Source organism: Cibotium barometz, chromosome 55 (genome assembly GCF_041138505.1).
Source record: "Cibotium barometz isolate CiBa-2024 chromosome 55, ASM4113850v1, whole genome shotgun sequence".
NCBI lineage: Eukaryota > Viridiplantae > Streptophyta > Polypodiopsida > Cyatheales > Cibotiaceae > Cibotium > Cibotium barometz.
The window spans coordinates 22,299,390-22,324,602 of record NC_141100.1 but is presented as its reverse complement, the minus strand read 5'-3'; the positions used below and the strand labels follow the sequence as shown (position 1 = coordinate 22,324,602).

Genomic DNA, 25,213 nt, shown 5'->3' with positions numbered 1-25,213 from the left:
GAGGCGGCTTCCACTGCTGTCTACATTCAGAATAGGTCTCCTACTACTGCTCTTCCCGACAAAACTCCGTATGAGGCTTTCCATGCTGAGAAGCCCTCCGTTGTTCACTTCCGGATATTTGGATGTACCGCGTATGTTCATGTGCCTAAGGAGCACCGCTCCAAGCTGGACTCGAAGTCTCAGCGCATGACTTTTCTCGGATACAGCACTGTGTCCAAGGCATATCGTCTTTATGATCCTCAAGCCGGTAAAGTTGTTGTGAGCCGTGATGTGGTGTTCGACGAGACTCCTACATCTTCAGAGGGGGGTGATGAGCTTCTTCTTCCTGCACCTCCTTCTCCTCCTCCTACTCCTCCTCCTGCTCCCGCTGTTACTGGTACACCTTCAGCTGAGGATTCTCAGTCAGATGATGATGACCATGCTCCTCCTCCGGCGAGTTCGAGCAGATCTGTACCTGGTTAGTATTATCAGACAGTTCGTGACTTTGGGTTACGTGAGCTTCCTTCTGCTCCTCCGCCTGGTTCTCTTCGGCGTTCTTCCAGAGTTACAAGGAAACAAATTCATGAGGGCAACATGTTTGTTAATTATGCTCTTATGTCTACAATCATTAATGGTCCTTTTGATCCCACTTCTGTAGACGAGGCTCTTTCACATGAGTCTTGGCGTCATGCTATGCAGACAGAGCTGGATGCTATCGAACGGAATGGCACTTGGATTTTGGTGCCTCGGCCTCTGCAGCGTAAGGTGATTGGTGTGCGTTGGATTTTCAAATCAAAGTTTCGAGCTGATGGCAGCTTGGACAAGCACAAGGCGAGGTTGGTTGCCAAGGGTTATGCTCAGCGCCCTGGTGTCGACTTCGATGAGACTCTCGCTCCAACGGCCCGGATGACTACCATTCGCACCGTTCTTGCACTTGCAGGACATCATAGATGGCCCATTTTCCAGATGGACGTCAAGTCGGCTTTCTTGAATGGAGAGCTTACACAGGAGGTTTATGTTGATCAGCCGCCAGGATTTGTTGTTCCGAGCAAACAGGATCATGTGTACCGGCTGAAGAAGGCTTTATATGGTCTAAAGCAGGCTCCGCGGGCTTGGTACCAGCGGATTGATGAGTTCTTTCAGAAGCTCGGCCTGCGCCGTTCTCATGCAGATTCGAACCTTTATATCCTCCTTGAGAGGGGGTTGATTGTTATCATTGTGGTCTATGTTGATGACCTCATCTTTACAGGTTCTTATTCTGTGCGGATCCGTTCTGTTATGGATGCTTTGGAGACAGAGTTTGAGATGACAGATATGGGCCTCTTGCATTATTTTCTTGGCTTTGAGATTTGGCAGACCTCGAAGGGCATTTTCTTCTCTCAGCAGAAGTACACTCGGGAGATTCTCGACAGATTTCAGATGACTAGTATCATCTCCTTTGGATATTGGTGAGAAGCTTTCTTCACTTGATGCTTCTTCAGGGACTGATCAGGGACAGTATCGGGTTCTCGTCGGTTGTTTGGTATAGTTGACCTACTCCCGATTGGACATATGCTTCGCAGTCAGTTTATTGAGTTCCTTCTCATCCAAACCCCGTCAGCAGCATTGGCGGTGTGCTCTCAGAGTTCTTCGGTACTTACGTGGCACTCTGGATTTTGGCATCTTTTATGACCAAGGACGCACTCTTGTTGGATGGTCTGACTCAGACTGGGCTGGAGATCCAGATACACGACGTTCGACCACTGGTTGTGTTTTTTCACTTGGGTCTGGAGCCATTTCTTGGAACAGTAAAAAGCAGCCTACTGTGGCGCTTTCCTCTACCGAGACGGAGTACCGTGCAGTTTGCTATGCTGCATGTGAGGCGATATGGTTGCGGAGATTATTGGAGGAGCTTGGCTGTCCTCCTACCGGATCTACTCTTCTTTGGTGTGACAATCAGAGTTGCATCGCCATCGCCAAGAACCCTGTGTTTCATGCTCGTACGAAACACATTGAGATTCAGTATCACTATGTTCGTGAACGGGTTCTTGCTGGAGATTTGCGTTTGAAGTATTGTCCTTCCGCGGAGAATGCTGCAGATTTGTTCACCAAGCCGGTTTCTCAGGCTTCCTTGGCTCCTCATCTTCGGATTCTCGGCGTTTGTTCAGCATCTGGTGCTAAAAGGGGGTGTTAGCACTTTCATCCCCAGTTTCTGCTCTTTATGGTGTCCATTTGGTCCCCTTTTGTATGGCCCTTGCTTGTGGGCTGGCCACCCCTTTTTTTACTATTTTTCTGGGATTTTTCCCAGCCCATCTGGCATTTTTCCAGTGAGCCATGTCCAACAGCTCCAGTCGGCCTGTTTCTGAGCTCCAGTCGGCCAGCTCTTCCCCACTATAAATAGTGGGTGCTGGCCTCTCGTTTTTCATTGAGTCTTGTACTTATTTGCTCCCTCACTTATGAGACTATCACTGTCTCTTGCTTGGGACTGTTTTGGTTCAGTATATTCAGCATAGTTTGCTCCATATCTCTCTCTCTCTCTTGCACTCTCTGTTCAGCACATTCTAGTGCCACTCTGCTTCCGCTCTGTGCACTCTCTCACTTTCGACATGCCTTTTATGAATACGTATCTGGTGATAGCAGTACGTAAATCTATCTTCGTGAAATATTTCACTCCTGCTACCCGGTCAATCAGGTCATCTGATCTAGGGAGAGGATAACGGTTCTTAATGGTCAGCTTATTCAATCTCTTGTAATCTATACACATTCTCCAGGTATTGTCCTTCTTTCTCCTAAGCAACACAGGTGCACCCCGAGGTGATTTACTTGGACGGATCTGGCCCATCCTCAAATAATCTTCGAGTTGTTTAGCCAACTCATCTTCCTCAGCTTGGCTCATCCTGTAAGGTGGAATACTGACAGGATAAGCACCAGGGATCAAGTCAATACGATGATCTACTGCCCATTCGGGTGGTAAACCCGATGGCAGTTCCTTAGGAAATACGTCTTAAAACGAGTCAAGTATCTTCTGTAATTCTTTGCTTTCAAACACACTTAATTCATTGACATCCATGGAAGGTATAAGAAATGAAGAAAGTGGAATCAATACACAATGGAAAGCGGTATACAAAGAAGAATCCATTATATTTCCAAAATCAATTGTATTTACAAGAGGTCCCTGAGAGGGATAAATACAGTCACCTAAAATACTATACTTGGTGTCCCTATGTTGAAAAGAAAAAATATGACTAGACCAGTCTATCTGGACTTGAAGAGTCTTAATAACAAGTCTACATTCTCTAGGTGTAGGTGCATTACATAGCATTCCAGAGTATCTTTGTAGTCCTGAATCTGGATTGAAAGCATCTCCACCTTTCGATCCCATACTTGCCTTCCCGCAGGTAAGCGTACCTCATAGGTATGATCGCTGGGTGTTGTATCAAGACTCAATTTCTGCACAAGTTTGTAGTTAACAAAATTGTGTGAGCTACTAGGGTCTAGAAGAATGTGAACCTTATGGCTATTCACTTCTCCATAAACTCGGAGAAGATCATGCAAGCCAAATACTTTAGAATTGAACAGACAATCAGAACAAGTACTAGGGCGAGAAAGTACAGTAATTAACGTACCTGTCAAAGACAACTGGTTAACCGCCTTTGGCTACGTTTGTCTTGGCATCCTTTTGCTTTGGGCACTCGTTACGCATGTGTCCTTTTTCCTCGCAGATAAAACAACGTCCTTCCTTCTTGTGCTTTAAAGCACTAAGGAGTCGTTTCTTCTTTGCTGGTGTCGAACTTGAATTCTTCGAAGGTTGGTCCAAAGACTTTCCTTCTGTCGTGTTAGCCATAGGTGCGGAGAACTTTCTTTTATGCTTGTTCCCCTGCTCGGTAACGGGTTTTGACTTGGAAGAGACCATTGTATCAGCATAGATACGAGCTAAATGAATGGCCTGTTATTTTTAACTTGTAAACGGTATGAGTCTAGTAAACCAGCTACGAAAAACCCCAAAAGAGTAGTGGGATCCATCTTTGTAGCTTTCATCTGCAAGTCACAAAACTTCTGGAGATAGACCTCATAAGTGAGCTGCTGCGAGGTCATGGTCAAAGCTGAAAACCGGACAACAACATCATAATCATCCTCTTCTTTGAGGAATTCTTTCTTGAAGACGTCTTCGAATTGTGCCCAAGTCGTTGGCTTAGGGTTGAGTTTCTTCCACCAAAGCAAAGCTTTGCCGGACAGGAAACCTGCTGCTAACTGGATCTTCTTCCCATCATCATATGGATGAAACTGAAAGTGAACTTGCCACTTATGTAGCCACGTGTCCACGATCTCCTTGGTGCGCTGCTTCTGCTCGCCCCCGAACGGTTCTGGAGTAATGTTGGGGCCTAAAGCAGAGGCCAAGGTATCCATACCCGAGAAAGTAGAGAGGATAGTGGTCAAGAGAGCGATGGAGTTCTACAAAGCTTGCATCTGGGCTGCGACTTGTGCCTGACGTTCCGACGAAGAAGCTTCGAGAGCTACTTTGAACTCTTGGAAATCTGATTTTGATACGTCAAAAAGATCGGCATCGGTACATTTCGTAGCCGGCAAGCCTTCGCGTTCCACAAGGGGCTCCAACTCTGATTCTTGGGTTGACATCGTGAAGAGGGTAAGTGGAGAGAAAATTCGATCTTTGCACAATGAAAGTGCGAGTGAACTTGAGAGCTTGAGAGCTTGAATACGTGAGAGATGTGTGGCAAGAAGCCCACTTAAGGGATTTATAAAGGTTTCCACAAAAACAAAAAGCCCCCAAAAGCTATCTTTGGCTTTTGCTTTTGTGTTTTTTTTTAATACATACATCAATACATACATACATACATACATACATACATATATATATATATATATATATATATATATTCTAGACTCTTAAAAAAAATAAACACTTTTAAACCTTAGAGGAGATGACTTTTAAACTTTTTTTTAAAAAAAATTAAACTAAAAAAAACGAAAGCCCAAAAAAACGTGTGCTTTCCTTGTTTTTTTTTTCTCTTTCCTCCTGGATTAGCCCGCCAGCATGCTGTCTGTCGTTACCTTCGCTGCCGGTGTTTGCTGTCCAGCGTCTGTGCCATCCTCTCATAGGCCTGGCTATAAGGCCACGTGGGCCTGGGCGCCAGCCGTACTTGGCATGGACACCTGCCCGCCTGGCGTAGGCGCTACCTAGGCTGGCTACGCAGGCCTGGCCGACTGGCCCTCGCCGCCCATGCACTTGCGCCCTCAACCACCTGCAGCATCAAACTGCACCCGGCCAACCGCACGTGACCAGCAGCACTCGGCCAGCATCACCACTCGCCAACGTGTCCACTTCCGCACACGCGTGCTCTCTCTCTCAATCGTTCGCGAAAAGCAAACCTGCTTTTGCCTGTTTTCTCTCCCTGCAGTTCATGCGACTGCACAAACAAAACTCTCCTCTTCTTTGCAAAGCAATGACCCTACCATCTACGATCCCCATCAACATGGGTTTCTTTGATGAAGAAAAAACACATACTGAATCTGAAAACAACAGTATGCACACAAAAACTAGCAAGCTTTTTTAACACATGCCTTTCTTCAACCTCATCTTCTCTACCTACCCACTTGCTCGTTTACGAGGTATGCTCTGATACCACTGTCAAAACCCCACGGATCTCCTCGTGATCGTTCTTGGAACGAGACTCGAATCCTGCAAACAAACGAATAAACAACAAGGGGGTGCAGGCCTGACGCACCTCCCAACCATGACAGCCGTGGGCAAGTCCACAGTCTTGGCTGTCCCCACCGAGCCACGAGCTAAGCTAACTAGGTTGACGTACCGACCAATCTACTCCTCGCGACGTCCCATACCGCTACGAAGCTGCCCTCGCGGGCCTCGAGATTGATGCCGGCCTCCGCAGCGTAAAGCAAGTGCACATCTGCACTAGATCCAGGCTCCAAGACCATAGAGCTCTCACAAACTCGCGAGACTCTCTATCCCAATACCTAGCCTTGGCCACCCTTTTATAGGCTCTTGGCTGGTCATCGGGCGTCCACACTTGGGCGCTCGCACGTCCATACTTGGGTGCCCGCCCGTTAGTATATCCCTAACTCAACTCGTCAATCAGCCTGCCTAGCTCCAAGCTTCCCCAAGCCTCGAAACTAGTCTTGTGTGTGTGTAGCACACGGTAGATACACACTGTGCACATGACAGGATAGGCTTCCTACTTGCAGCTGCCTCAAGGACAAGATTCGACAAAGAGTATGGACTGATTAGGGCAATTTTGACAACCCTATAGTCTCCCGAAGCTGCCCAAGGCATGCATCAACAGTCGGGACATTTATTAGGCACAATACAAACATGTTTGTGACCTTTTTGATGATGTTTAATGACCTGAAAATGGATGGCCTACCTGAATATGACTTGTCATCACATCCCTATATAAAGGGAGGTCAAAGGTCATTCTCAAGCATTCAAAGATAGGAGACCAAGGGCAAGAGAGACAAGAGAAAAGGCAGGAGAGCCAAGGCATCTGGATCAGCAAAATAAGCTGTGAAACAGCAAGACCCGACAGCTCTCGCGTGTTAGAGCATGCACAAGTGGAGGACAGCCAAGAACCTTTGGGTAACCATGAACCTCTTTGGTATGCATCAGTAGATAGGCACGCATCAATAGGATCTAAGGAGCCATTGATGATCATCTTTCACAGTATACAATATATTAGGGCTACATCTCTTGCCTCTCTCTTCCCGTCTGTGTTTCCTAGATCATTTGGATTAGCACTAATCATGTGTTTAAATCTTCTGCTGTTAGCACTCATGTAACATCAACATCAAAGCCTCAGAAGTGTCTAGATCCAATGTCCATGCCTACTTCATGTGACATCGGTATCCGAGCAACAGGTTCTTCCTAGGTAACATATTTTGCATTAGGGTTTGCAAGAAGTGCGTGCAACAAATTAGGGTTTTCATTCTTGCATCGGCAGCCAAATTAGGGTTTGCGCTTTTGCAACCGCAATGAAATTTTGCATGCAGAAATAGGTCAGGTCCAAGTAACCCGCCATGATAGTCCAAGAAACTGACCCATCTTGGTCCAACTTACTTCACATATCGAGAGCATCCTTCAAAATACGACAAGAAGAAAACCATGTAATCTCTCATATCCTCAACCGACCCAATACTTACACGGAAAAAAAACACTACATAATACTCCAACCATAATATAAAGCTGCAATCTCAAGATAGAGAACCAGAACCCATCATATGCTTAATGGCAATAGAGTGGAAGCCAGCAAGCACTTCGAGAAGAAAACTTCTGAGAGAACCGAGTATAGAGAAGCGTTCAGTCACATAAAAAATGGTGTCTGCAATCCACTAGTCTCAGCAGCAAGTCGTCTTTTGGCTTCAGCACATCAGCTTCTCTTCAACGGCGTTTGTCCTTCTTTCCAATGGCATCACCACTCTTCTATGTGGCCAAAGCTCCTCCTCTCTCTTTAGTCGGCTTCAGAACAGCAGCTTATCGGCTTCTTCTCTCTGCCCCAGCTCGAGTTCTTCTCTAAGGTTTCTCTTTACAACAGTGTGTTTCTCTCCTCCTCTCTCTTGCACAATCAACAGCGAGTCGACGTTTCCATCTTCTCCCTTATGAGCTCAAAAAAAACTCTTTGCAGTAGTACCTCCTTGCATTTGTCTGTTCTCAGGGTCCTGTTTATTTAATGTTAGCTTGTGGCTACGACGTACAATGTATATTAAGTAAGCTTGCCACATTTGTCTTGCTGGCAGCCATCCCACCTTCTTCCATCCTGTGTGCCATCCCCAGACTTGCTCAATCGTGTACCTTCCCATACCACTTGCAGACGTGCTGTGACACCCATAGCTTGCCAAAGACATTCTCTTGCCATTCCGTCGACCAGTTGCTCCGTTTACACATCATCAGCCACCTTCTTGCCTTTTTCAAAGAGTTATATTGCCGCATTGCCCTAGCCCATGCCATCAGCCAGCTTGGCCTCCTTCCAAGCCTTGACTAAGGCTTAAACCTTGGTTGTTTTTAAAATAAAAACTTTAATAGCTTTAGCCCCTGGTCACATGCAAGGCCATAAGGCATACCAAAAGTCCCACTGCCTAAGCTTTTTTATGGTTCGCAAAGGCCTCACCCCTAGTGCTTGAGCACCATGATCCCGACCATCACCGCCATTGTGTACCACCAAGATTAAGAGCTTCTGAGTGCAATATAATGTTGAGAGAGTCACCAACAAGTGTTGTCATCATTTATTACACACACAACAAGCATATGCTATATTTATACATATGATGAAAATGCACATACATATACCTAGATGAATCCAAAAACATGTCCAAATTCACCTTATAAGAAAGTGCAATTGATAACCTCATGGTAGTCATCCACAAGACAATAAACCATCAACTCCATCATGCATAGTATGGACTCGATACTATGACATCCCCACTAACGTCATCAGTGCCCAATAGCGGGTGTAGAACTTGGTATCAATATATGCTCCCACAAACACAAACACACACACCACGCACACACACACACATAAGAGCATACATTCATACAAAGGTGTATGTACTGAGTTTCTATCAAAGCTCCAGAGATGCAGGGCACTGATGACGTTAGTGGGGATGTCATAATGAAGCCTAGCACTAAGGGATCATAACAAATAGAAAGAATTATTACAACAAAAAGGTAGTTGGATAGGGCATATGCACTACTAAAGATAGAAAGAATTAACACAATATCAACTGACCGCAACTTGGACGAAAACTTCACAATGTGAAATTTGCATGTGAAAGATATACCTAGATGAATCCAAGAACATGTCCATACACACTGAAACTACAACACTCATCTGGACACATAAGCTTATTGCCAGCTATTCTAGATTTTCTTTACAAAGGCAAAAAACAAAAACAAAAAAAGCATGACCAATGAGTGTAACACGCGGAAGCTCTGGGGTCTTCTTTCAGCCCTAAACACCACTGAGAACATGATGATGCAAAAACGCAGACATGAATAGAGAGTAGAGAGAGAGAGATATGGCTGGAAAATCAATATATTTCTGATGGTACAAAAAGGTACTTACAATCTACAGCCTTAGGCTACCTTCTTGAAAAGGTGAACATCACCAAAACAGTCCTAGTCTAGTAACCCTAAGGACCCACTCCTTATGGGAGTGAATAAATCTATCAATGAGCTCGTGTGCCCTTATATAGTCTTCTTGAATCAAAGCTGAGCTGGCCGACTGCTGTCGGACCAGCCGACTGGGCACTTTTTCCCATAAATAGAAACGCCTGCAACCGCCTTGCTCTCCAGTTCAATCGACCACACCTGTATGCAGCCGACAGCCTCTTGCTTAATTCTGGTACAACCGACAAGCCTTCCTCTTCATGCCCTCCAGCCTTGCTCCAAGTCCACACTGGCCTTCTGCTCCAAAATCCTAACTCTACTTGTCCTTTTTATGGCTGCCCCTTCTGGATTAGCCCTGAGAGGTTCATGAGCATGTCATGCACATGACATCCCCTCTGCTAGACTCTCTTGTCCAGTTTTATACACCAGGGCCTTTGTTGTGGGTGTGCCCGCCCTTATGAGGTGTTTTATCATTTTTCCTCACTCCCCGTATTTTTCCCCTATTTTTTCCCATTTTTCTGAGGCTTAGGAGGGCTGCCAGATGATGCCGGGAGCACCCCAGTGCTGGCCGACTGGATCTTCATTAGTCGTGGGCTTCAGGGCTGCTGGCCGACTGCCTTTTACCAGTCGTGGGCATCAGATAGCTGGCCGACTGCATTTATGCAGTCGTGGACCTCTTTTCTTCAGTCGTGGGCACTTTAGTGCTGGCCGACTGCCCTTCCAGGGAGGTATATATAGGTCCTCATCCCCCATGCCTTATTTGTATCATATTCGGGATCTTCTTGTGTATATAGAGCAGAGTTACACGCCTACATCTGTCTCTCTCTTGTGCTGTTTTTTCTGCCTGCGTTTTTGCTCTTGTGTTCCCAGATTTGGTCATCATCTCCGCTGCATATTCTGACATGGTATCAGAGCCCTAGGCTCTAGCTAGGTCTTGGGATTTGTGTGAGCAAGAGGGGGACTGTTTTGTGGCTGATTGGTGGACTGTTTTGGGCTGATCGGGAAGAGGAGAAGCAAGAGGAAGGCGGGCTGATTTGCTGGACAGCCACTTGCAGGTATTAGTTCTTCTTTGTTCCCACCCACCCACCCTTTTCAGAGTACATCCCCACTATGGCAAATCTGTTTGAGATGGCCGAGAGACATGTGAAGATCCCGACACTCCCCACGTTCCCGGTGGACCGTCAGTTGGACGGGAGCAACTACGGCATATGGAAGGTGATGATGGAATCCGTTCTGGAGTCCTACGATCTCGCCGATTTCGTCGTTGTTGGTGTTCCACGGCCGGAAGTAGAGGAAGGGGAGTTACCGTCAACCCGAAAGGACCGGGAGGCCCAGACGCAGATGTGGGATCGCGTCAACGCCAGGGTCCGTTCGTTTATTTTCCTCAACTGCACACCACAGGTAATCAATCATGTCAAGCACATGACGCTGGCCAGAGGTATATGGCAGCATTTGGCCTCACTTTACAACAGGGTATCGCCCATGAAGAGGATTTCCTTGGAAGTACAGATGCGGGTTATGAGCCCTGCAGAGTCGTCGACGATGCGGGAGCATATTAACAAGCTGCAGGCTCTTCAGGCTGGGGAAGGAGATATCGTCAGAGGACATGGCCATAACGTTGCTGTCACATTTGCCCTCTTCGTACTCAGCATTTTACTCGTCTTTGATTACCAGTGGTGGCAGGCTCAGCACCATCACGTGGGAGGAGCTTGTGCCCATGGTCTTGGACCAGGAGGAACGATTCACGAACCCTCCTCAGGGTGGAGGTTCGGAGGCCTTTACTGGCCAACGGTCGAAAGGCCGTAACTCGGGCAAGGGGAAGGCTTCATCGGAGAAGTCTTCTGAGAAGATGTCCGACGCTGACCGCGAGAAACTGAAGGCAGAGAGGACCTGTAATGATTGTGGCGAGAAAGGCCACTACTGGAGGCAGTGTCCCAAGCGGAAGACCGAGAAGGGTGAAGACTCCTCGGCAATCATGAAGACTCCGGCTTTTGTGCACCTGGAGGTGATGGACACAGATGCTTCATTTTCTTCATGCAGGGAGGAGATTGGAGGACTCTCCGCAACGGATACTCGGGAGTGGATTCTCGATAGTGGTGCTTCCAGGCACATGACTCCTTCCCATTCCGGTTTACAGGATCTCTGCAGGTGTTCTGGTCATATTCTTACTGGTGATACATCCACTATCCCAGTTCACAGTGAGGGCAGGCTGGAGATTGTTCCCGATGGCAGAGGGGGGAAGCATTCCTCCCAGGTGTTGTATGTTCCGGCACTTGGTTTTCATCTGTTGTCAGTGCATCAGGTTTGCAAGACTGGCGTACGGGTGGAGTTTGATGAGCATTTTGTTGCTCTCCGGGACAAAGCAACAGGCCAAGTGGTTTGGGAAGGTGGAGTGGAGAATGGAGTATACAGGCTTTCAGCACTCTCTCTCCCAGGTCCTCAAGATTGTGATGAGTGGCAGTGTGGTAATAGCTACTCAGGTGTGGATACGCTGCAAGTGCGAGCTTTCCGAGACCAGGTGGTGGATAGCTTACCAGTAGATGGCAGCAGTTGGCAGGAACTTTCTAGTACTGATGTTGGTAGTTCTTGTGTTCGTGAGTCAGAGGAAGCTGAACAGGTCACTTATGCTCTGATGTCTCGTCGTGTTCGGGACATAGAACTTCCAGTAGTTGAGGATGTTCTTTCCACGGGGACCTTTCGGAAAGCCAGGCAGGTGACAGGTGCTTACTTGCAGAAGGAGGTGGTTTCTCCAGGCTTTGTGGTTCCGGATTCAGAGGGGGTGGTTGACAGGTTTCATCAGGCTTCCAGGACTTGTTTGTGCACCGTAACAGGTGTTGATCCTTGTGAGCAGTGTGATGTCTCTGTGATTCAGAAGCTGTATGGTTCATGGATCTGGTTGATGGACACCGGATTGGACGGGAGCTTCCTGATGAGGCAGTTGAGCTCTTGGTTGCAGATGTCTCTTTGTGAGGCAGGATCGCGTTTCCTGTGGTTTCTGCGGCATGCGAAGGATCATGGACTCTTGTACACAGGAGGGGGATTGTTGGATGGAGTCCGACTCCACGGTTGGAGTGACTCGGTTTGGGGAGGAGATCCGGACACGAGGGGATCTACTTATGGCCCAGGAGCAGTTTTACGGAGTAGGAGGAGGTTGCATGGCAGGTTTGGGCTTCCACTGGAGGAACCCATGGTCATCCAGAGGCACTTTGTTCGTGAACAGATCGTTGCTGATGACATCTTGCTGGAGTTCTGTTCGACGGAGGACAGTACCGTGGACCTCTTCACGAAGTCGCTCTCAGGATTTGCTCAGGCGGCACCCCAGCTCCCAGCGGTTGGTTACACAGCCAGGAGCTGAGAGGGGGTGTTAGAAGTCATCTCCTGTCCAATTTTATACACCAGGGCCTTTGTTGTGGGTGTGCCCGCCCTTATGAGGTGTTTTATCATTTTTCCTCACTCCCCGTATTTTTCCCCTATTTTTTCCCATTTTTCTGAGGCTTAGGAGGGCTGCCAGATGATGCCGGGAGCACCCCAGTGCTAGCCGACTGGATCTTCATCAGTCGTGGGCTTCAGGGCTGCTGGCCGACTGCCTTTTACCAGTCGTGGGCATCAGATAGCTGGCCGACTGCATTTATGCAGTCGTGGACCTCTTTTCTTCAGTCGTGGGCACTTTAGTGCTGGCCGACTGCCCTTCCAGGGAGGTATATATAGGTCCTCATCCCCCATGCCTTATTTGTATCATATTCGGGATCTTCTTGTGTATATAGAGCAGAGTTACACGCCTACATCTGTCTCTCTCTTGTGCTGTTTTTTCTGCCTGCGTTTTTGCTCTTGTGTTCCCAGATTTGGTCATCATCTCCGCTGCATATTCTGACAGATTCCAACCTGTTCTTGGATGACTGTCATTATCCCAATCTTTTCCCGAAGTCCCTCTGTCATCCATCCATCCCTGGCAACCCTTTTCTCTGAAAGCCCAGCCCGGTCTCCAAAACCACTCTGTCACAAAATAAGATCTATGCATTTGTTCCATCTAGTCCACAATCCATTCCTGCCTTGACTCTGAACACCGTCTTGGTCTTCATTCCTGAGAAACAAGTCTGGCACTCTCACTCCACCCCTTGGAGGATCATCCTCCCTTGGGACCGTTGCCCGAAAACCTATCTGGCTCACAGGACTGTCATCCCCTCTAGCTTTGTGGAACACCACCAACAAACCTCCTGGGAGCTCTTCCCAATCTTGTGTTCCTTGCCTTGGGCTTCGTATATATGTACTTTCATGTACCTTGGACTTGTACACCATCATATGGGACTGAATCAGTGTTTAACTTTGCTGAGCCTCATGCTCTGATACCAATGTAACACGCGGAAGCTCTGGGGGTCTTCTTTCAGCCCTAAACACCACTGAGAACATGTTGATGCAAAAACGCAAACATGAATAGAGAGTAGAGAGAGAGAGATATGGTTGGAAAATCAATATATTTCTCATGTTACAAAAAGGTACTTACAATATACAACCTTAGGCTGCCTTCTTGAAAAGGTGAACATCACCAAAACAGTCCTAGTCTAGTGACCCTAAGGACCCACTCCTTATGGGAGTGAATAAATCTATCAATGAGCTCATGTGCCCTTATATAGTCTTCTTGAATCAAAGCTGAGCTGGCCGACTGCTGTCGGACCAGCCGACTGGGCACTTTTTCCCATAAATAGTAACGCCTGCAGCAGCCGCCTTGCTCTCAAGTTCAGTCGACCACACCTGTATGCAGCCGACAGCCTCTTGCTTAATTCTCGTACAGCCGACAAGCCTTCCTCTTCATGCCCTCCAGCCTTGCTCCAAGTCCACACTGGCCTTGTGCTCCAAAATCCTAACTCTACTTGTCCTTTTTCTAGCTGCCCCTTCTGGATTAGCCCTGAGAAGATACATGAGCATGTCATGCACATGTCAATGAGTGTACCAAGGCAAAGGGCATGCATGGGCCTTGACCACCCCTATACACAATTTTGGGTTTTACCGATTTCTCTTCACATAATGGCACCTCCTTGAAAACAGCTCTTTGTGCGATCATGTCTCCCAAGAACTCTTGTCTTAGCATCTCTCTTTTCGTTGCGTCAACACTCCCAATCTTGAACTGCTTCACAATCCAAGGTGATTCCTCCTTCACCTTGGTCCTTCGGCCATGATTTGTTAATACTAGGCTTGGCATTCTTGTTCCCTTTTGTATTGCTCTTCATCTTCCCGTCTCCAACGACTCTGCATAGTCTCATACTCACGCTGTAACTCTTCTTTCCAAGCATCATTGCGCTCCATCGAGGTGAGGTTTTGGTGGAGGGAGTAGCAAAAACATTCCTACCCAAGTTAGACCTAGGCTAAGTCTTGTGCAGATTCTACCCTACATGCAACCTATGCAACATGCAAAAATGGACTGAAACCCTAAAAACGAGAACCCTTATTTTGCTTTTTTCACTTTCTCATATTTGCAAAAATTGTTGCTAGGGTTGACCACATGCAAAATATAAAAACCCTAATTTTGACCTGCAAACCCTGAAATGCAAACCCAAATCTCAAAAACCCTAATTAAACGTGCACAAAACGTAAGCTAAGGCAATCCTAGGATGACCTAAGCTCTAATACCATTGTAACATGCATTGCAGAAGCGTGTTCATGATTAACGCTAAGCAAAGAAGATTAATGCTAATCCTATATTTAGCAAAGACAAAAGAGAAGGAGAGAGAGACCTAATCTACTATATATTGCCAAAACATGCTATACATATAATGATCTTGCTGATTCACAACCCCCTACAAATGATCTTGCTGATTCACAACTTCATGATATATACCAAAGATCCATGTGGTCCTCTTCTTGCAATCAAACAAGTGAAGCTCTTGCTGATCCATCCACCACTCTGTCCTTGCTACCTTGCAGACTCTGACAAATGGATCCTCTTGATCTTTGAATGATGATCCTAATGAATGCCTAATGATCCTATTTATAGGAAAAAGGTGTGAATTCGTAATCAAGTCAGTTTTGCCCACTTTTCCCACAAAACATTGTCCAAAACGTCATATTTTGTGTCCAAAGTATACCCAAAAGGTGTCCAACCATTGGGCTATGTCTTGGACACTTTCGCGAGCCTGTAGGTCTGCAAAATCCGCTCTAAATCTACCCATATATTTGCTAAATGAGAATATACATGTCTATAAGCATCAAGATTAACGGATGCACAAGACACGTCCCAACGAAAAGCCAGTATCACATGAGTGGCATCAACCCCCAACATATGCAACTACCATGGACACCAATGTATATACAGAATGAGAAAGTACGGGTAGACCAGTTGGGTGGCCAAATGGTGACATCTCCCCCCCCCCTCCCCCGCAGGCTTCTAGACAGTTGTCCACAACTGAAAAGCATCCAAATACGTCTGAAGCATGTGTGGGCAATCTCTAAAGAATTCTTCATCTACCCATTTAGCAGCGATGGGAAGATACTTCACAAGGTAACACCTGAAAACTTTGCCTGCCAACAAGCTTGTGTTCCTTGTGATTCTATTCTAGCTACAAAATCTCCTCAATTTCATCCACTTCATGTGGATCCTCAATGACCGGTTCCTTGGGCTCCGACCCTACATACTTCCTTGGGCTCCGACCCTACATACTTGCAAAGGAGACGTACATGAAAAGTATTGTGTATATGCCAATGACTAGGCAATACCAACTTGAAAGCCACTTCCTTGATCTTCTCGTTTAGTTGAAAAGGCCCATAATACCTAGTTGCAACCTTAGGGTATGCACCCTCTTTGTAAGGCCTCTTTGGAAGTCTTGCTTTCTCGAATTTCAGCAATACCCAATCATTCTCTTTGAAATGGTTGCCCGCACCTGAGCAAAGGCAATATATCCAAGTCTCTTACATACTCATCAGCTGCAAATATCTCATCCTTTGTGCGAAGGATGGGTGACAAAACCACCTTACCCCAAAAACAATCTCAAACGGGGCCTTTCCTGTAGATGCATGCACCGTGTTGTTGTATGAAAATTCTACAAGCAATCAGTACTTCTCTCAAGATATTTTTTATCCGCCGCATAACATTTCAAGAGATCCAACACAGCTAAATTTGCAACCTCGCTTTGCCCATCTGTTTGAGAGTGATAAGCTAAAGAGAAGTCCAATTTGGTGCCCATATTGTCAAACAAGGCCCACCAAAAGATACTTGTACTCCTGGGATCTCTATCCCCTACAATGGACTTCGGCATTCCATGATGCTTGAACACTTGTGCAAGATATATCTTAACCATATGCTCAGATTTCATAGTCAAAGCCTCTTCAGAATAGAGTACTCCAAGATATTTTAGTAAAGTGGAAACACTTGCCGTTAGAGGATCCTACTGGGAAAAGGCTGATGATATTCGTCACGCCTATCCCCATTTTTCAAGCTGAGGACAGCTCGTTCTTTTTAGCAAGAAAGGATGTAAGGTCCCTCCCTCTCTGTAAATAAAGATCTCAGTCATTTTCTTTTACTATGTACCTATGTAGTAAAAATGAAACTTGTGAATTTTGCCCGAGTAGCAAGTTAAAAATTCTTAAGTTGTCGAATTCCGAGACTTAGAGATATAATAATAGTTATTTCATAAATTTTACAAGGCAACACTGTGGTAAATATCAAACAACATAATTTTTATTAGGTAAAAAGCTAGAAAAATTCATAAGCTGGTCATTATCACGAGTTATGCCATAAATCTTGATTTCAAGTTGAACATGGTACATTAGTAAGAAATCAAAGAAAAATAAGAATCATTTTAAAATTTTAGAAACAAATTATTTTTGGTGATTTTTGTGAAGGGTGAATTTTGGTCCAATGTAATTGACCGTTCGGACACCTTTATATGTGCAAATTGTAACCTTAGTCCATTCGACCTTATTAATAAGAAGCCTGCTTGGAAAACCTACTCAAGGAGCTTGCTTACCCATCCCCTAGCCATGTATCCACCATACGTCCTTCTAGAAAGGACAGGATGCTTCTTACCTTACCTTTCACCATCCCCTTTCCATGTGTGACCATACCCACCATATTGATGCTATATTTGGGCTGCCTGGAGACAGCTAGGCAGACTACTACTAGCACTACAGAGACACAGGGAGATCTTACTTCAGACACCCGCACATCATAGCGGAGGAAGACAGTCCCAGTTGACTGACTTCTTCCAAAGATTGGCACCAGTAGCCCAGCCACACACATTGGGAGTGACATCTCAGCGAGCGAAGGAGATTCGAGCTAGGCGATGACCCAGACTAGCCGGCTACCATACACCACGGCTATACCATAGAGAGATCGCGGCCATCCGGTCTCGACACCAGCAGGAGGTCCAGGAGCAGCTGGCACATTTTCGCTCTGATCCAGGATGCATGTTCCAGACATTTGCGTCATCCTAAAATCGGATGTATGACATATTGTACCCAGACTATGGGACTAGATGGAGTTAGGAGTAGATAATATATCATACTTGTATCACCCCTTCAGCATATAGAGATGCATTAGTAGCCCTAGTTTACTCCATCCACACCCTCTCGTTTGTACACCACCATTGAGTCCCCTATGGTCGTGTTGTCATACTTGTACATTTTATTCTCACTCCACATTTTCCTCTTGATGGCTGGAGGAACATCATTGTACTACTTGGTTGTCTCATAGGCCAATTTTGGCCTTTTGCAGACGTTAATATATCTTTCTTTCTTTCTTTCTTTCTTTCTTTCTTCAATATCCTCAAGCTGAAAAATATGCCTACTTCCCTAGCCCCTGTGTGTTACTTTTTGTCATTATTAATCTTTCGCTCACCACTAGGAAGACCCACAAGAGTCTTACACTGGGCTAGTACCAAGGTATGAATCAAATTCTTGTTGCTCACAAAATCCCACAAGAAACTCTACACCCCAATCCAAAAAAAGAATCTCAAAAAATAGGGCTAACACCAAGGTGGTGGTTATGTAACCCCAAATATTAGTCCCTTGTGCTGAAATTTTTGGAAAAAAATTGCTACTCAAGGCGGCAACAATGCTATACCACAAACAGTGGCTCAAGGACAGGCGGCAACGACACAATTTTCAAGGTGGCGACGACGGATTTTTTGGGCGGCAAGCAACGCAACCGATGGAGGTGGTGGTTTCAGCCGACAAAGGTGGCGGTTTCAGCCGACGGAGCCGATGGGGATGGCTCTCGGGCGGCAACGACAGTTGCTCAAGCGGCAATGGCGGCTCTGAAGCGACGGTAGGGACTCAATTGACGGTTTTGAGGCAGAGCAGGGTGGCACAAGGAGGTGGAGAGGAAGATGATGATAGCAATGAAGCTCCTTGTTCTTCAAAAGGTAAATCTTCCACTTTGACTCCACAAGTGATGACGATGATCTCTTCAAGAGGGTACAACCTTCTTATATACTTGAGGAGGGATCCCTTACTTTTTGCCATGCCTTGCTTTTGCTTTGCTTTTTTGCTTTTCTCTTCTAAATATTTTAATAATAGTCAAAAGTAGCCAAAGTTCTTGATTTGTGCTTTTGTAGCTTCAAGGCCTTACTTTTTCTTCCTAGAGTTGCTTTTTGGAAAAGTGGCTTTTATCTTGACCAAGACTAGTGCTTTTTCTTGTGCCAGCTCTAGGAACCCTGTTCCCATGTATCCATCAACTTGTCCATGTGTCCGGGCATGAGCTCCATCATATGAAAAGAGCTCGGAGGGCCAAATAGTTACACTTATGCTATATGATTGCCTCCTTGGCCTCGAGTAACCCAGGCATGCCAAAGTCATCATGGACCTAAGGGCACGCGGATTGGGACCTCACTCCCAACCATGCTCCGCATCCACATACCTCCCTAGAGCCAAGGGCTAGGACTCACTCCCATAGATCCATGCCAATTAGCCCTCGTGTACCATACCACCAATGCATGCCCATACAAGCCCTTTGACAAGACTATGATCCACCATGTCCACAACAAGAGTATGACAACTCTTAGTCCAGGCACAAACCAACTGCCAAGCCATAATAACCCATAAGTCACTTACATAGTGTCTCCTGCTGCTATAAATAACCATCCAGTCAATAATGAACCCTAGCCACCTGTATCAACTTGCTTTTCTTAATCTCACGGCTCCCTTAATCTTGCCAAATTAGGTCCTAATCTTGAGGACTAGTATTAGGTATGTAACAGATTTCTTACTTACCTATGATCCTTCCTAGATATGTTAAAATTCAATATCATATTTGCGCCACTGGGACGAGAATTAAGACAATGGTTTCTTGATTAGTAATTAGGACAATGATATAATTTAGGAGCAATTAGGAGAATGCTTGTGTGATTAAGGGTTCCTTTTCCTTCACAATAGAGTTCCATATATATATATACATATATACATACATACATACATACATACATACATACATATATATATATATATATATATACATATATATATATATATATATATATATATATATATAGAGAGAGAGAGAGAGAGACTCCATCTCTATGGCAACTAGGCACATTACCCTTCCTTCTCTTCTAATAGTAGACTTAAGAGAGAAAGAGAGATGCATAGCGACCACCTCTTGCATTTCACAAATCCCTTCTCCATGTGCTGCAAGCACACATGGTGGCCTTTAGTTGTAACAACATTTATCTAAGGTCAACCACAATGTCACTCAACATAGCACAAGGCAGTTTGTTTTGGCTTCATCGCTACACTCATGACTTCCTCCAACTCTTCCACAAAGCCGTGCAGCTCAATAGATCAAACGACCCAACCTTACTGCGACCGCTCCCTACAGGAGGCCTCCAGATTGGAAGACAATATACACATATTTAGAACACTTAATCTAATTATTATTAATCAATGGAAACAACATCGGCAACACAAACACTAGAAACACTGAAAAATACAAATGACACCAGCACTGGGACCGGAAAGGGACGGCCCCCCACTAAATACTTATTGTATTTCTTGGAGTATTTATATTTGTACAAGTGTCATGGGCCTAAAAAGGCCAAATTCCTCCATTAGGGAGTGCAAACAACCAAACAGATCTGGTTCAAACCGATGAAGAAAGTGTTGGTCGGAGTAGCCTCAAATCACAGGCTCGTTCCCACCTTCACTGGGTGTACACTTGCCTTTCACTGGTCTTCCAAGACCGTGCACAAACGGGCATGCCCGTACTAACGCAGGCAACAGTGTACACCGCGGAGGAAACATTTCTCAGTGCTCCTAATTAAGCTTTGAACTTGGTTTTTCCTCATACCCTCTTCACCTTCACTGGCTCCTCTATAAATGAGGGCACGGTCAAGGCAATCATGGGAGAAACCTCTTCCCATTGATCTTCTAGAGTGTATGCAACTGGAGAAGAACTTACCTACACAAAGCTGGCATGGATTTTAATTCAAATCTCAATAATGAAGACCATTTCCCTTGTATTGTACTCCAAAAGGGAAGCTTCAGCTACTGTAAACAAAGCAACCAATAGGTACACAAGACAGGTACAGCAAGAACTTATGGGCAGCCAGCAAGTACAGCAGGTACTTATGGGCAGCCAGCAGGTGCAGCAAGTACTGTCTAGTACACGTGGACAGCCAGTAAGTACTGTCAGGTACACGTGGACAGCCAGCAAGTACAACAAGTACTGATGGGCAGCCAACAGGTACAATAGCGTGGGAAGTAGACGACTGTATTTAGGCGTAGAGAAGGCGTCAAGGAGCAGGTACACCAGCGTGGGAGAGGTGGGCGCATCCAGGCGTGGAGAGAGAGAGCCCGCGATCCTCCCTAGCGATGTTAAAATTCGATAGCATTAAAACAGCTAGAGCCACACCACGACCACCATGCCTCCCAACTACAGCAACCACACAATCGATCCCCATTGGGCCAAAATGGTCCTCCACTTAGTAGCTCCAAATCCAAGAGATCCTCAACCGACAAGTAGCACCATTCCTAAGGTGATTTGTAACTTTGCCTCGCATATGCTAACCTTGATTAGGTAGCTAATTTGTGTTGGATTATATCATCTCCAAAGGGTCTACATCACCTTTTTCATGCTTGTATTGGCCATTTATGAGGCCCTGCATTGGCATATCTTAGCAGAGATTATTCAACATTTTTTCTACCATTTTTTGGGATTTTTAGGCATTTTTTGTAGCATTTTATGCTACTGCCATGCTGTCAGAAGACCAGCATCCTAGGGGAATATATAAGGGCTGACTCCCTTTCCCCAGTTCATCTCATTTTTCAGCATTCAATTGAGGTCATTAGCAGCTTTCTCACCATTGTGCAGCACCTACGGCATTTACAGGTGTTGTACCTAGGCCTACATCTGTGTTTTATATTTGCTTCGCTTTCTTTCAATTTGCTGTCTTTTTTCCCGTGATACAATTACTTCATGGATTCATTGTAGTTCTTTTTGTTTCATAGACCCTTAGGTCTTTTGTAGACCTCCCTCTCTCTCTCTCTCAATTTACTAACCCAAGCAATGGAAAACCCTAAAACACATTTCACCCTCCCACATGGGCTTTAAAGAGACCAGCTTGCGTAGACAGTCTTCATCTTTACCCAATAAGATTCCTTGCATAAGTAGAAGTATGAACTTAACTAACGCATGACAAAAGACGTTGGATTTGAGACGTCTCTTGCTGCATTGTGTAGTATAATGTCATTAAAGCATGGGCACAGAGTAGAAACTGCTGGCAGAAAGAAAACTTACCATGCCGTAGAAATGCGCCTCCAGAATGACGACAAGGGTACATGCTCGGATTTTAAAACTTTCTGAAGCAGAACTCTCCTGTGCTGCCAGACATGGACACCACTATCTGTGTCGAAATCCTTTACAAGGAGAAGAGCTGGTGACGAACCATGGTGAAAACCAGTCTCATCTGAAGGTGGCGTTGTAGATGATGATGACAAACTGTTACTCCATATAACAACCATGTATATGCCATAGCCAATCATGGCCAGCCCGACCAATAAGAAAAGGAAGTTGATGACTTTCAGCAAAATCTGAATGAAGCCTCTGCAAGTCATCTTGTCTGTGGGATATGTGCAAAAAACTCTGCTTTTTCTAGCTAGCAAAAAAGGAAAAGCAAAACCATATGAGAAGGGACTGCTTAAGAAAAGGTAGAATCTCAAGGCTAACCATCAACAGACTAAATCTTCTGTACTCACCAATACGACAAGGAAACAGAGATTTTCTGCTTGAAACCCTCTGGTTAGCACGTTTTGGTATCAAGCCTTAGGGTTGCAGATCCATCAGCCTGATGCTCCTGCACTTCTAGGGTTTGTTGGCTTGTTCTTTTCATATTGTTGAAGGAGCTAGCGTTCAGAGGAGAACCAGCGCTTCTAGGGTTTTCTTGCCATAGCCAGGGTTGCTGCGGCAAGCCTCCGCGTCTTCATCTGGTTTTTGCAGTTGCGATGCTATGTTCACTTGGGCGGCAAGACAAGACGCGTTACGCTAGTCTACTTCTGACACGTGGCCGACGAAGCCCTTTCGAGGGCTCAATGCACATTAAATTACCATGGTCGTGCACTATCAACGCCGCCCACGGTTTCGTTTTAAAGCTGCAATGCATTAAATGAAGGAGATTTTTTTTTTTTTTTTTTAAGGCTGTTGAATTATGAAAACAGAGGGGCAAAATTACAAAGGCCACGTGTCCTTAATGCCACGTGGACATGCATGATTCGAAAAAGGAAAAATTTACAATATTTCGCTGAGTCAGGGGGATCCGAAGAAGGAACAGCCACTTGGCGCACACCAAGCACGTGGTGGCATGTGCGCCGCGTGGGAGGGGCGATGGGGATTGGTTTGCATGGCTAGTCTTCATCCTTGAGCATGATCGACCGCCTTCTCGATCAGTTGAGCCTTCCTTCCTTCTCTGCCTACCGCAGGCACCTTCTCTCGCTCAGGCCGCCTGTAGGTGCTTGAAGGGGATCTTCAACTTGCTGAATGGCCCTTCCTCCTTTGTCTCTTCCGGCTCGGTCTGTTCTGGCTCGGTCGACGCATCTCCAATCTGAGGGAGGGCGGCGTTGATCCTTGTTCCGATTTGCAGGCGCCCCTGAAAGACAGCCTTCTGATCTGCGTCTTTTCTTTCTTCTGGAGGCTGAAGGGGGACTACCCCTGGGAGTCTTGTGTATTCCTATCCCTTTGTGACCGATTGGTATCGATTCTTTGAAGGGATCCCTTATGGGACACCTGGACTTCCCTCTTGAATCACAGTAAGCCTTCCTCTCTTGATGCTGGATAATGTGTTTCGTTCTGACCCTTCCTTCTTTGCAGGTACAGAGAGGGTGCTGAGGCTGGCACCGGTCCCTTGATGATTTGGGGTTCTGTTTTCGATGACTCTGGCACATCGGTGTCTTGAGGTTGTGAACATGCCTGCTTTGCCGATATGTGTTAGCCTCTCCATGAATCCTGGTGGACAGAACGCCGGTGACTCCATAATGTCGACAGGTCACTTTACCTTAGCTGCCTTTTGACTTCTCTTGGTTGATTAATGACTGCATGTCTGGTGTTACTCTCTTCTCCTGTGAGGGGAGGGTTAGGGTAGTTTACTGCATCCTTCTGATAGCTTCTATTAATGCTCTGTCTTTTGAGAGGATTAAAAGGATCTTGTCTCTGGTTTTTTCAAGTTGATTCATTGTGTAATCTGATTTCCTCTTTTGTAATTTAATCATCAGCCTATTCTCTAGCTTGAAAAGGGCTTGTGTTTGGTTGTTCCAGTATCTAATGCATGTTGTGATCAAGCATTCTGCTAGGGGAGGACCCTTAATTTCAGGATTATCAAAAGTGGCAGCTAACCTCTGCAGCCATGCATGCCAAATGTACTCGCACCTTATTGCATTCCAAAGAGCTGTAGAGCATCCTATATTTTCCCCAAGAATTGTGTTCTTCCAGTTTATTTCTTTCCCCCAGCTTAGAATAACTGACTGCAGCTCTTTGTAGGATTCTGAGATGTGCTTGCAGTGAATAAAAATGTGTAGATCATCCTCGGGGAGGCCACATCTGGAACATTGGTCAGTGGCAATGTTGAACTTGGCTGCCTTACACTGGGTCCAGATGGCTCTGTAGGCAATCAGCCATGCGAGACAAGATTTCTTAGGCTCTATGTGCTGACTCCACAACTCCTTGAGGCAGCTGTACCATCTTTTCCTGTCCCAGGCTATATTCCATCTGCGGTTCAGAGTAACCTGGATAGGGGGGGACTTTTCAAGAAAGGGAATGGGAAGGATGGGTTTATTTTTTATCCAGCGAAGGGCCAGGAAGTTGAATTTGGGGGGACTGCTAATTCTCCAGATTTCCTGGGTATTCCATTGGAAAGTTCTGCTTTGTACTAGATCTAGTTCTGGGGTTCTGCAGTCGTATTTTCCTACCAGCTCTGCTCTTGTGAGCCACGTACCGGTGAGGGGGTTAAATATATCTGCCCAAGTAGCAAGTCCTTTCCTGTGCAGATTGAGGGCAATTTTTTCTTCTTCTGGTTCTAGTAGAGGCTGAGGGAGAAAAGACCACCAGCAGGAGTCGGCAACTATTAACCCTTCTGATTTTTTGTCATTGAGATTGATGGATAGTGCTCCTTTAGATCTGAACCAGGCTTTCCAGATTGAGGTAACAAGATGACTCCCTTTGGGGGTAATGGGATGTTTTGATGCTACTATGGTGATCATGGGTAGATTTACCCATTTATTGTGTCCGGTAATAGTAAATCTGGGGAGGTCTTTGACCAGAAGCTGAGCCCAATCTTCAGATGGGTTTTCCAAAGCTCTGATTATCCATTTAGCAGCCAATCTGTCTGCTAGCAGCCGGATATCCAGAATCCCCAGGCCTCCCTTGATTTTGGGGACCGTGCATATCTCCCATTTAACTTTAGGTCTGCTTTTGATCCATGGGTCCCCTCCCCACAGGTAGTTTCTGCATAGCTTAGTAAATTCGTTAAGATCAGCATCAGGAGGCCTCCAGCAGCTGAGGAAGTAAATTGTGGCAGGGATGATGAAGTGGTTGATGACCATAATTCTACCTGCTAGAGAAAGTTGCTTCCTTTTCCATCTAAGCAGCTTACTTTCTATTTTTTCCATTACCCATTTCCATCTTTGCTTCATTGACACTCTGAATCC

General features: G+C 45.7%; 1 protein-coding gene across 1 annotated transcript in view; it reads right to left on the bottom strand.

Annotated features, from left to right (window-relative positions):
- LOC147607513 (tobamovirus multiplication protein 2A-like) overlaps positions 1 to 22,651 on the bottom strand; it is a 75,049-nt gene extending 52,398 nt beyond the window's left edge. The window contains exons 1-2 of the mRNA XM_086790867.1: positions 22,274 to 22,651; positions 21,816 to 22,173 (exon numbers count right to left, since the gene is read on the bottom strand). Coding sequence (XP_086646993.1) covers positions 21,816 to 22,132 — 317 coding nt within the window. The 5' untranslated portion in view covers positions 22,133 to 22,173; positions 22,274 to 22,651. The remainder of the gene's footprint in view (positions 1 to 21,815; positions 22,174 to 22,273) is intronic.
- Between the last annotated feature and the right edge of the window lie 2,562 nt (positions 22,652 to 25,213).